We start from the raw sequence: 11,737 nt of genomic DNA, 5'->3' as shown, positions 1-11,737 counted from the left end.
AAATGGATTCACAAACACTATATTTGTTGGGATAAAAAAATTCTTAAAAAAGAGTTCGAAAAACAATTTATTCATTTTGAAAGTTTTTTTCACAATTTTTATGGGTGTTAAATTGGGTAAATTTTCTCTGTCAAAAAAAAAAAAAAATTGGGTCAATTTTCGGGACAATTCTTTCTTATATTTTCATTGTGCTCTTTTTCTGTTTTTATTATTTTTGTCCAAATGAAGAGAAAGAAAAAAATTGTTTAAAAAATTACTTGTATAAATATTTTCTTACTTACCAGTTACCACTATGTCTGTGAACAAAAAAAACACAGAAAGTGTTACCTTAGCTTACCAGTTAGCACTACTAACTAACATAAACCACACTGTTCGATTCTTAACTTTGTGTGTTTGTTTGTTTGTTTGTTTGTGTTCTATTCATTCATTCATTCATTCATTCCAATGTCTGGCCGTGATTCTGATTCAAAGCGACATCGCTCTAGATTTGATCCACCACAACCCAGGTTCTCTTTTATTAATTAATTAATTTCTGTTTGGTTGGGGGCTTTATATAATTTCTAATATATTGGCTGATGAACAATACTTACTTGGTTGTATTGTATTGTAGTCCCAACTCCAAGAGATGCAGAAGAAAGGATGGAACACAAGAAAGAGGCAGAGTCATCATAACAACAACCACTTCTAATGTTGGAGGCCACCAGCCTCATCCTCATCCTCATCCTGATCCTACTACTCAAGTACTGTACCAATTTCTCTCTTAATTTCACCAATCATTCATTCATTCATTCTATAACATGTCAGTCAAACCCTTTACCATTACATCATATATAATAAATATTGAAAATTGGTTGTTAGTTTTTATAGCCACAAAATGTGAGTTGTAGTATTTATCATCACATGTATTGTATTCCCTTAAAAAAAACGTCTTAATTCAATTAGACTTAGAGATTTAAAACTCTTTATATACTTGATTTTTATCGCGTGTTTGGAAACTATTTTTATGTGAGTTATTTAATGGGATTCATGTCAGCATCATGTCTTCAAGTTTCTCTGTATTTATATATATAACAACCTTAGACCTGATTATGCATGCTATATATATAACAGCAAGAAGAACGAGGTAGTAGTGCCGGGCAGGTTGGTCGGAGGAGCTCTGGTCAAAGGAAACCTGCTGGTGAGTTTTCATTATTTTCAGTTTTGGATATGTTTTGTCGGTGCTTGCTGTTATCATTTTGGTCATGACTAGGGATCCTGTCTGTGGATGATTGAAACGATTGCAATATCCCTTGCATTTTATGTAATAACTAAATTCTTTTTTAACTTGTTATGTGCTTGAGTTATTTTGTTATAAAATGTGATTAAGAAACATGATTAAACAAATAAACGAACAATTATAAATGAATTGGAATATCTTATCTACCACATGAAATGACTAACATTACAACTTGTTTACAGAAATTAATCTAATTTATTCATTTTTATTCAAGAGCGTGGATGGTGGAAGGACGCAAGGAATCAACATAATGAAAAGGAAGAGATAAGTCAAGGAAGAGGGCAGAGTGATGAGAAATCACAAGCTAAACCGGATGATAATACTTCCCACAGATGTGGTGGTTTTTCTGAAAGGAAAGTGGACCAACCTCCTACCTCGAGGAAAAGACCTACATTCAAGGAGAAGAAGATTCCAGTGGATTCAGAAAATGTTAATCTAACTGCAACAGTGACTGTGAAGTCAAGCCAGTTTGACCATCCTCCAGAAAGTAAAGAAAGGAAGGAGGGAAAAAGCAGTGATCAATACTATTTCGACAGACCTGAAATGCAATTTTCAAATGACAGAGCACCCTACAAGGATAAAACTGGGAGCGGGGTTCCCGTCAAGAGAAAGGCATAGAGGCAATGGTGGCAATGCCAATTCCAAGGGAAGAGATAAATTTAATGGAAGGCAATGTTATCTTCCTAGTAAGACTCTCGGACTGAGAAGTGAAAACATGATTTGTATCCAGATGGCAATAAGGATCCCGTTCCTCAAAATGAGGATGATCAGATTGCAAAACTGGAAGCTCTTTTGCCATCGTATAATATTTCTATACTCTTGAAGATTATTCTGTAAATCATCCCTATTAACGCGGTTATGGGATGATTCCAGAGATGAGTTGCTCGAGTATTTGATTTGTCCATGTTTACATGTATAATTTATGTGCATATGCCAGGGATGCTGAATCTGTTATTACTATAAGTTTATCTTCATAATCAGCATGCTAGAGATATTGTTGAATGAAACGGCCACATTTAGCCGACACTGTCTGGATTCAGCAGACATGATTTGAAATTAGAATTGCCCTTTGGCTTTGGAATTAGAATTGTCTTCTGGTAAATAGTGTACTCAAATGTGATTTGGATTTCGTGCTGACCAAGTGACTGCACAACCGTTAATTTGACCACTAAAAAAATGTAAATGACTTTATACTTAAATATATTGTGTGGATATATCATTGCACAAACTATCCAAATTTTCTCAAATGAAATGTATGAAAACTCCAAAATTTGTGTTATTTGAACATCAAATTTTAGAAACCATATGTAGTATATCTTTATCTCTATCTCTCACTTTCTTTTTTATCCCACACACTTAACATGAATTAAAAAAATACACAACAAAAAAAGCAAAAGGGATACCATAGATTGTTACAAGAAAAATTTGTTAAAACTATAACATAAATGTAATGAAGGATATAATTTTGTTTCTTCAACTTCAGCTTAATATCATATCTCGTAAGTAAAACTACAATCAGTATCCACATTTGCAGTTCTGAAAAGTTAATTAGGAATGCAAAATTACTAATATTAATCATTATATATGCGTTGATGAAATGACTGTGATTGTGTAAGTTGATATCAAGTACAGTGTGTAATAGAATTAGGAGGACCAAAGATCTCGTTCAAATCAAGGATTTTCATTGCGCACTTGTGCTTCATCAAGTGCATGTTGACTTCTACTTCTAATTTCTATAGATTTCAACTTCAAAACAATACATTGTGTCAAAAAATAAAAACTTCAAAACAATACATAAAACAAGGAAACAATTTTTTAAGATTCAGCCCAAAAGTTAAATTGAACCTAATACGAATACATAATATCAAATAACAAGATCTTCTATATCCGTTAGGGGGTTAGCATTTCCAAGAGACTTGTCAGGTAAGTTAACCACCAATTGTCCGCACGCACCACTTATGTCCTCACCCATTTGCTTCCGGACTGTTGTTCGTATATTATAGGTACCCCGTAAAATTTTCTGAAAATTAGACACTTTCTGCTCACTAGTAGATTTGAATTGACTCAATGTACCAATAGAGTTGAAAGGTATTAAGTTCACTACCTGCTTAACAATTGAGACAATATGCAAAAGGTTAATAGCACTGTGTAACTAGGAATGGCAAAATTAATGATCCCGTTTAAGACAAGACAAACATAGAAAAAAGTTTGAGTAAACTTTGTTTGCTTCAGAAATCCACAAATGTAATTCAAGAAATACTTAAAAATTCAGACTTCAGAAATTTCTGATATGATGATTGCTACCAATTAAAGTTTGAGTGTTTACCACTTCAAATGTCTCCAGCAGTTTTCCTAATAGGTGGGCATGCTGCTCTTCATCATTCACACCATCAAGCATTATGTATTCAATTAATATTTTCTGCAGACTGTAATAAACGAAGACACTTCAAAATCAATGAAATTGTTCACAACACTAAAGAAAAGAAGTTTATGTATACTCAGAAGTAGAATAAATACATAATAATGACCTTTTCCTTTGATATTCTTGCAATGAATCCATAAGTTTTTCCAAAGGGAAAGCACGGGCAGCAGGCATTATCTGGCAACGGATGTCTTGGGCCGGTGCATGTAGTGAGACAGCCAAATTCAAACCAGGCACATCATTATGAAGCTTGTTGATAGCATGAATGATGCCAACCTATTAAAGATGCAAATATACCCTTCATCAGAAATCTCTTCCATTCAATAACCTTTTTCCAAAAGATGATACTTAACAAAAGGAAAATGCTAACTAGTGCCCCCGGGCCACTAGTTAAGGAACCAAAATATGGTAAAAAAAAAAAAAAATCTTGGAACTTGTGTAGTTAAAGTCTTAAAAATATAAAACGTGTTATTTTCAATACAAAAGTTACGTGTTTTGTTTCTGCCCCATGGGCACTAGTCAGCATGATCCTTAACAAAACAATAACAGACAATGCAAATGTCTTTTTTTATAAGCTTATCCAGAAGAGCTTATAGGAGAAGACATTTTCCTAGAAGTTCTAATGTGAAAAGCTAGTTTTGGTCTTCTAGATACGTTAATTTTGTGTTTGGATGATACTTGCTCATAAGCTCTTCAAAAAATTGTTCCATGGGTTCAGAATAGAGAAGCCTTTAAAATAAGCTTCAACCTAAGCTCTTGTGCGAGCTTTTCTAAAAGTCAAAAGGTAAAAACATTAAATTATGCCAAACACCACTTCAAAATTTAAAAATGTGTTTTTTATATATAGAAGCACCTTATGAGTTACAAAAAAAGAAACACCTTATGAGTTATGACCTGTATCAAAACGGGCTTAATGTCGCAAACCCTTGGTATAAACATAATCTGCTTTAGAGCCTTGAGGAATTTTCAGATGTTACTCAAATAGTAATTGCTATGCTTAATAAAGAATATATGATTTGGCTGGAATACTCTAAAACAAAGGAAGTAGTATATCTTATTCAGTACAAGAGCCAATTAATGGAAGTTAAGTTATGTCAGAAATCATAGAAAACAATGCAAATGAAGAGTGCATAATTTACCGTTGAGACAGTAATCCTTTTTAATGACAATTGAAATGGCGACCCAGTCATGATACGAATAGATTCTACGACAGCAGAGTAGTTGTTGAGAGGCTCTCCCATTCCCTGTAAAAGAAAAAGTTGATTACACAATAAGTATTTACTTACTAGTAGTAAAGAGTGTCTGAAGGAGGGTTTAAAAAAGCAAGCAATTACCATGAAGACAACATTACGGATTTGTGCAAAAGTAGATGCATGAACCAATTGTTCGACAATTTCTCCGGAGGATAAATTACTTTTGAATCCCATACTTCCAGTTGCACAGAATTTGCAACCCATTTTGCATCCAACCTGCAATTTGCATATTATTATTTGTGGTTGGTGGATGGCATAGAATAATGATGATGATAAAAGCATAAAAGGAGTATTACGAACCTGAGAAGAAATACACAAAGTAGCTCTGAGACCACCGGGACGGGGTTTACCGGCGTATTTACCCAAACGAGTATCATATCTCATAATGACAGCTTCCACAAAAGAACCATTCTGAGAGAATACAAAAAAATGCAACATGAAAACCTAAAATTGGAAATTGAAAATAAGAGCATAATAGTGATTACGTCTGATACATACCTGGAGTTTGATGAGGAGCTTGGAAGTGAGGTTATCGGAAGAGTGGAAAACGGAGTGGAGAGTAGAAGAGAGAGGGGTTTTGAAGTTGGAACGGAGGAATGAATAGGCTGAAGATGGCAAAAAAGGAATGTGTTTCTCCCATTCATCATCATCATCCCAATCGTTAGAACTTCGGAGAGTTAGAAAGAGATGCTTCCATATGATTGGTACGAACTTTGAATCGATGCCAATTTTTTGGAATTCAGTTCTCAACTCAACGCCGTCGAATACTGATCGGATTTTCATTCTGCTTTCACCACAGGGTTTCTCATAGGTGCGATTGAAAGGGTTATCCATTATCACCGAATGGACGCGAATAACGTGGTGAAGGCGGTGAATTCAAAGAGGTTTCCCAGAAACAATTGGGGAAAAATCGCACGGAGCTGTGCTAGGGTTCTTTGACGAAGTGTCTCTTGTACGGAGGGGAGGGCGAGGCTTCTTTTTTTTTCTCCCTAAAATCAAATAGTACAATTCAATTAATCAATTCACCACTAAAATATTCTCAAAAAATATAAATAAATAAATAAATAATAAACTAAATATGATCGATCTTAGTCTCTTTAATAATTATACATAGTATTTTTTATTTTAGTTATAAATAATTTTTCTATAAATTTAAAAATTATTGTTTTTAATCTTCATGTCGTCCTAGGCACAATAAAATCTCATCACCCTAAACAATTGACAATTTTGATTTTTTTTTGGTGGATATTAGACATTTTCTACATACAACCGTAAAGATTAAACATCAAAATTGTGGATCCAAATCAAAATTGTGTATATTAGAGATATTGCACAATTTTGTTTTTACAAACCGGCTGCTCCTAACCACATTAACAAAACCATATTTTACAAATCAGTTGGTCCTAACCACATTCATAAAACCATATAAATAAATTGTTTTGCAATTGAAAATAAAAACAAAAAACAAAGCAAATGTTGTTAGAAATAAACATATAAAGCTATAGAATATAAGAATAGAGATAAAGAAACTTTGTATTATTCTCTTTACATGTGTGTGTTTACATCATAACAAGAGTCCTATTTATAGGATACAAAGAAGGAAGTGAAAGACCAAATGCAATTAAGGTCCACTCACTATAGTGGGAGTTATATGAAATGGAAAGGATAGGATGGACATCCACTAAGACTTATATTTATTCATAACACTCCCCCTTGGATGTCCATCGAGGATGTGCCTCGTTAAAACCTTACTAGAAAAAACCCAGTGGGAAAAAATTCTAGTGAAGGAAAAAGAGTACAACATCCTTTGTGTTTTGAACTGCCTCGTTAAAAACCTTACCAGGAAAACTCAATGGGACAAAACCACGGTGAAGGGAAAAAGAGTGCAGAACACATTTACGTCTCCCCCTCATAAAGACAATTATATATGAGACGAAGAAAATCAAATAATATTTTGTAGTAGTTGCTCAAAAGTTTACTTGGCGGTGACTTGTAGAAAATTTGCTCTATCTTCCTTTTATGTTACTCCGCGAATTAGTAGTCTTGCAATGTTATCTTCATATTGAATTGTTGCAAGAACCCTTCAGAAGAAAAATTACAAATCTCTTGTATGTGATAAATCACGTACTTCAATCAAAACACATCCTTGACTCATCTTTCGTAGCACTAAAGTTTCTTCATCATTTCATGAGAAAAAATTACAAATCTCTTGTATGCGTGATTTTACTTCTTCATATAGTACATGTTTGTGATATATACCATTATGAGTATAAGAGAAATAACCTGCAAATATCTAAAATAACGAAATGTATACCTTATGATATATTGACAACAAATAATAGGTCCGTAATGTATTTGGCCCCAATTGAACTAAAATGTGGTACTTCAGGACCAATTAGTTCTTCATTGTTCACTCGAATTCTAAAATATTCTTCAAATACTCATTTTGTAAGAAATGACAATATCTCGAGTTCTTCAGAGGTCTCTCGATGATATTTGTGTCATCAACATAAATATAATAATTCATTGCCAAATATTTTCTTAAAATGAACAAATTGTTATTTTCATATTTCTCACTTGGAAATATTCAACAAGAATATTATACAAATATGCATATATATTGCTCGAGTATTTAAGGAGATTTATTTATGTTTATTAAGTCATCTCTCCAATAGTTTGATATGTGTGTCTCACGAAAATTAAATCCTTCTGGAATTTTCATTTAATCATCATTATCAAGTGAGTCATTCAAACACATTGTAACACATATGTGCAACTAAACTTAATCAATTATAAAGAAGTTCTGAATTCACTCCAGGTGAATACGCCTCTTGAAAATTCATGGTAGACGTTTATCATTATTTTCTTTTCGCGCGAAAACTAATTAGTACTAATTATTTTCATCTTCAAGTGTATGGACTGCTGGTCCAACAATCTTTTGCTTTGCAAAGCTAGTTTAATAGTACCAATCGCGTCTACCTATCTAGTTAATAATTTTGTTGTCTATAATCTTTAATAGACTTTGATCTATGATCCTCAAATTGTCATTTATCACATATATAGCGCTTTATTATGTGCAAAAATAATGTCAACGTTGACTTCATCTCGGTTCCATCATATTTTATCCATGACATAATTTATTGAGATCTCTTTATTTTCATATCTTTCAGGTACCTGATGAGTTCTTCTGGAACTTAAAACTCAATTATGTCAAATACTCTTTTGAGGTTTTCATATCCTCACTTGGGTCATCTTTTCTTTTTAGCTTCTTTTCTTATTTGAGAATTTTCATCTTTGGAACCGATTGACCTACCACGCTTCAGTGTGGTTAAATTTCACTTGCTTGTCCAACAGAGACATCCATTTTGATCGGAGCATTAGCAGCTGTTGATTAATTTCATAGACTATCCAAATGAATTATTTTAGAACTTCTGGTTTATACTAATTTGTAAGAGGATCAAGACGAGATAAAAATAATAATAATTTATTTCAAGTGATTCAAGTTGAACTTCTAGTTCATATTTTTCAGCTGCTTATTCTCTCCCCCTAATATTGGGAAAATTAATTCATCACTTGATAATTAGCCTACAGGGCTATAGATAGGCCTCCAATTTTTCTGTCTCAAAATACTTTATAATGTATCATATCAAATAAATTTTCCCAATATTCTTTAAGAACCGTTTAAATGCATTATATTGGAGCAATTGCACATACACAACACATCCAAAAATGTTGATATGGGAATCATGCGAATCAATTGTAAATTAGGGGAGAACTTATAATAATCTGTTGGCTTAATGCGAATCAATATCTGACATACATGTTTGAATGTTCCCAAAATATAAAATTAGAAGTCAGGATCTCATAAGTATTGGTCATGTAATTAACTTTAGACCTCTAAAGAATGGATCTTCAAGTCCACTTTTTATGGTATGATCATATTATATTTGATATATCAATTTCAACTGACATATGACACTTATCAAATGTTTTCTATAAAATAAGCTCTTGATCAAATTAGTAAAATAATCTCACAAACTTCTGGTTGTGAGTTGACAACAAACATTCATGTGACCATTTAGTTGATGCATCAATTAAAATTATAAATTCTTAATTGGTCCACATGATCATGATCGGTGTATTGATTTACAAATATCACTTTTCATATATTTCCAAAAATAAGAGATGCCCATTTACTTAATTTATCAACTTTTCTTGGGAACTAGTAACATGTAAAAATTATTAGAATGGAGGAACTTCAGGCCCTTCGATACATATCTATAGAATTTCTTTTTCGCATCATAATAAATCCGGGATGATCCAACCGGTATTGCCAACAATAAATTTAATATGCTTTGTAAAGTTCTGGTTTACAATAATTTGTGGTTTTGATTGCACTAGCATATTTATAAGTGTAGTATAAACTTATGGTTTATAACTTTTTCATTACACTTATTTTATTCAAAACATGTGTCGTAATATATAGAAATATTCGACATCTCTTCATTTCTTGTGTTCAATATATGATATTCATGTAGATGCAATCCATCAGGGAAGCATGATTATTGAAATTCTTCCATAATTGATACTTCTTAAGTTCTTTAGGAACTAGATTGGTGAATTCTTCTGAAATTCATAATGGATAAAAATTAGTTTTCTAAGTTCTTCAGGAACTAAGATTATTGAATTCTTTGAGAATTCAAATATTAAATTTCTATGTTCTTCACGAACTATATAATTGAATTCTTTCGGAATTCATAGAGAGTAAAGTTAAACTCATAAGTTCTTCGAAAACTATGTATTTATGATATAATAACAATCTCTTTTGCAATCCTTCATGTATGCATAAAAATATTTCTTTGAAATGAATAGAAAATAAACAAATTTACAAAATTAAAACATAATTAAATATAGATCAATAACTATGCATACATATAAGAAAGACGAAAATCAATATAGAATCACCGCATCGTCACTGTAGTTAACCATAGAATTACATAGATGATAAAAAAAAATAGAATTTGGGCAAAGTTACGAATTTTGGAAAATACGTTTTACATATATATTGTACCGTATCATTCATAATCATAAGACAAACATAAACAAGCAAACAAACTAGTTTGAATTAATCTAATGATTAATTATATACGAGACATGCTTTATTCAAAGATTAAAAATTATAATGAGAAAGTCAAATTAACAAACGAGCATGCTTCAAGCTAATATATTAGGAATAGGAATACCTGAATTTATTGAAAATTAATATAGTAGAACGTCATGCTGACATTATTGAAGAATGTTCATACTCTTCGATTGCATCATAAGATTCGAGATGGTCTAATCGATCATGCCAATTATATTCGATTTTCCATATCTAGAATTTTGCCATTAAATAAAAGATACTTCAATATTTCAAATAATATTTTCTCGCAATTTGAATCCTTAAAGGATTTTCATATTTCTTCATTTTATCTTGATATTTTGATACCAATATATAGTTGGAGAAAATAAGAGAGTTCAAAGTAAGATAGTCTCTAAATCACACTTGAATTCTCAATATGCTTCCCTTAAAGTGTCATTTTCCACCACATCATCATAAACATTGTTTGGGATTTCATAGATCTATTCGGGATAATCACCAATCAATTTTGTATACACCATCATGTCTTTCTGGGACAATTTAATCATACTTTGATAAAAGATCACAACTTAGATGAAGTTTTTGCTTCGGGAAATATCTCAATAGTAAATAAAATTCATACCAATTGACAATCAATATTAATGATGTAGAATGACACAGGATAATGTATTTCTTTTTACAAAGATAATAACATCATTTGATTGAAAAGATAAATAAATAAGTAAATCATGTTCTATGTTCATTTGTTCTATGAATCTTCGGGATTCTTATTTAAAGTACATTACACTATGGCTCTAATGGGCTCATAGTTTAAAACTCTAAAATTCTATGAGCTCTTGGGGAATATAATGTTTTCTCAATATTTAATTGAGTTCCTCTAGATAATGATATTTTAGCTCTTCCGGAGTCTTCAATCATTTTTACGCTACCAGAATATGGTGCACACATTTGATTCTTTCATTCCCAAAGATGAGAATTATAATTTATTCTTAACTATTGTGTGCGCTGTTGCGCAATCAGCGAGATTAACATTTTCTCTATGAAAATAAAAAATCATAGCTTAACAAATACTATATTTTAAGCATCAAATTTTCTAGTGCATTTCAATGCTTGCACGCTTTCTTTTTGGAACTATTTATGAATCTTCTTGATTCATAGTTCTATTGTATCATATTATGGTTCTTCAGGACTCATAATTTACTTGTTTTGTATATAATGAATCTTTCGAATTCATAACTTATGTTTATTTTACTACAGTTCTTCTGGACTTGTAGAGAACAAAAATTTAGTTTCTAATTTTTCAAGAACGTCTAAACTTCGAATTCTTCTGGAATTTTCATGTTTGCTTTTTAGCAAGTAGGATTATAAGTACTGGACTTGAGAAATATACATGTGATAAAATAAGCAATCTACAATACGATTTAGACTCAGATGAAGAATTATTAAGTTTGTTGGTGAAATCAAAATCCACATTAAACTAGCCAAGAGAACATGATAATAACAAGTAAATTACTTGAATCGACAATACAAAAATAAATAAATCAGATATAATATTGATAATATAAAAGTAAATTTCTACATGATGTTCACAATATTGATGACCATGAAATTATCCATTCTAGTAGCAACTCACAAAATACAATAAA

The 11,737-nt window shown here is 31.6% G+C and overlaps 2 protein-coding genes across 4 annotated transcripts; one reads left to right on the top strand and one right to left on the bottom strand.

The window, feature by feature from the left end:
- The first annotated feature begins 297 nt into the window (after positions 1 to 297).
- On the top strand, positions 298 to 2,360 carry LOC123908513. 2 transcript variants are annotated; one of them, XM_045959169.1, is made up of 5 exons: positions 298 to 506; positions 611 to 740; positions 1,111 to 1,177; positions 1,491 to 1,608; positions 1,663 to 2,360. In XM_045959169.1, exons 1-5 carry the CDS (start codon positions 445 to 447, stop codon positions 1,892 to 1,894), a joined length of 609 nt encoding a protein of 202 aa, XP_045815125.1. In that variant the 5' UTR covers positions 298 to 444; the 3' UTR covers positions 1,895 to 2,360. The 2 variants fall into 2 exon arrangements, with proteins under 2 accessions (XP_045815125.1, XP_045815124.1); XM_045959168.1 differs by having other exon boundaries at positions 301 to 506; positions 1,491 to 2,360.
- A 578-nt stretch (positions 2,361 to 2,938) lies between these two features.
- On the bottom strand, positions 2,939 to 5,971 carry LOC123909522 (dual-specificity RNA methyltransferase RlmN). Of its 2 annotated transcripts, none has more exons than XM_045960361.1 (7): positions 5,450 to 5,971; positions 5,252 to 5,362; positions 5,033 to 5,167; positions 4,838 to 4,942; positions 3,805 to 3,974; positions 3,603 to 3,702; positions 2,939 to 3,383 (listed from the first exon to the last, which is right to left on the bottom strand). In XM_045960361.1, exons 1-7 carry the CDS (start codon positions 5,783 to 5,785, stop codon positions 3,141 to 3,143), a joined length of 1,200 nt encoding a protein of 399 aa, XP_045816317.1. In that variant the 5' UTR covers positions 5,786 to 5,971; the 3' UTR covers positions 2,939 to 3,140. The 2 variants fall into 2 exon arrangements, with proteins under 2 accessions (XP_045816317.1, XP_045816318.1); XM_045960362.1 differs by having other exon boundaries at positions 2,939 to 3,380.
- Between the last annotated feature and the right edge of the window lie 5,766 nt (positions 5,972 to 11,737).

This window comes from Trifolium pratense, linkage group LG2 (genome assembly GCF_020283565.1).
Source record: "Trifolium pratense cultivar HEN17-A07 linkage group LG2, ARS_RC_1.1, whole genome shotgun sequence".
Taxonomy (NCBI): domain Eukaryota; kingdom Viridiplantae; phylum Streptophyta; class Magnoliopsida; order Fabales; family Fabaceae; genus Trifolium; species Trifolium pratense.
The sequence above is the reverse complement of the archived record's forward strand: the minus strand, read 5'-3'. Positions and strand labels throughout refer to the sequence as shown.

What these genes read in the sequence shown, in the direction of transcription:
- LOC123909522 (XM_045960361.1), bottom strand. Translation starts at nt 5,785, where the DNA reads ATGGATAACCCTTTCAATCGCACCTATGAGAAACCCTGTGGTGAAAGC. An exon ending in CTTTGTGTATTTCTTCTCAG is followed by an intron (nt 5,168 to 5,251) that starts GTTCGTAATACT and finishes TGCAAATTGCAG; the next exon opens with GTTGGATGCAAAATGGGTTG. An exon ending in TCCGTAATGTTGTCTTCATG is followed by an intron (nt 4,943 to 5,032) that starts GTAATTGCTTGC and finishes TTTCTTTTACAG; the next exon opens with GGAATGGGAGAGCCTCTCAA.
- LOC123908513 (XM_045959168.1), top strand. Translation starts at nt 445, where the DNA reads ATGTCTGGCCGTGATTCTGATTCAAAGCGACATCGCTCTAGATTTGAT. An exon ending in TTTGATCCACCACAACCCAG is followed by an intron (nt 507 to 610) that starts GTTCTCTTTTAT and finishes ATTGTATTGTAG; the next exon opens with TCCCAACTCCAAGAGATGCA. An exon ending in TGGTCAAAGGAAACCTGCTG is followed by an intron (nt 1,178 to 1,490) that starts GTGAGTTTTCAT and finishes TTTTTATTCAAG; the next exon opens with AGCGTGGATGGTGGAAGGAC.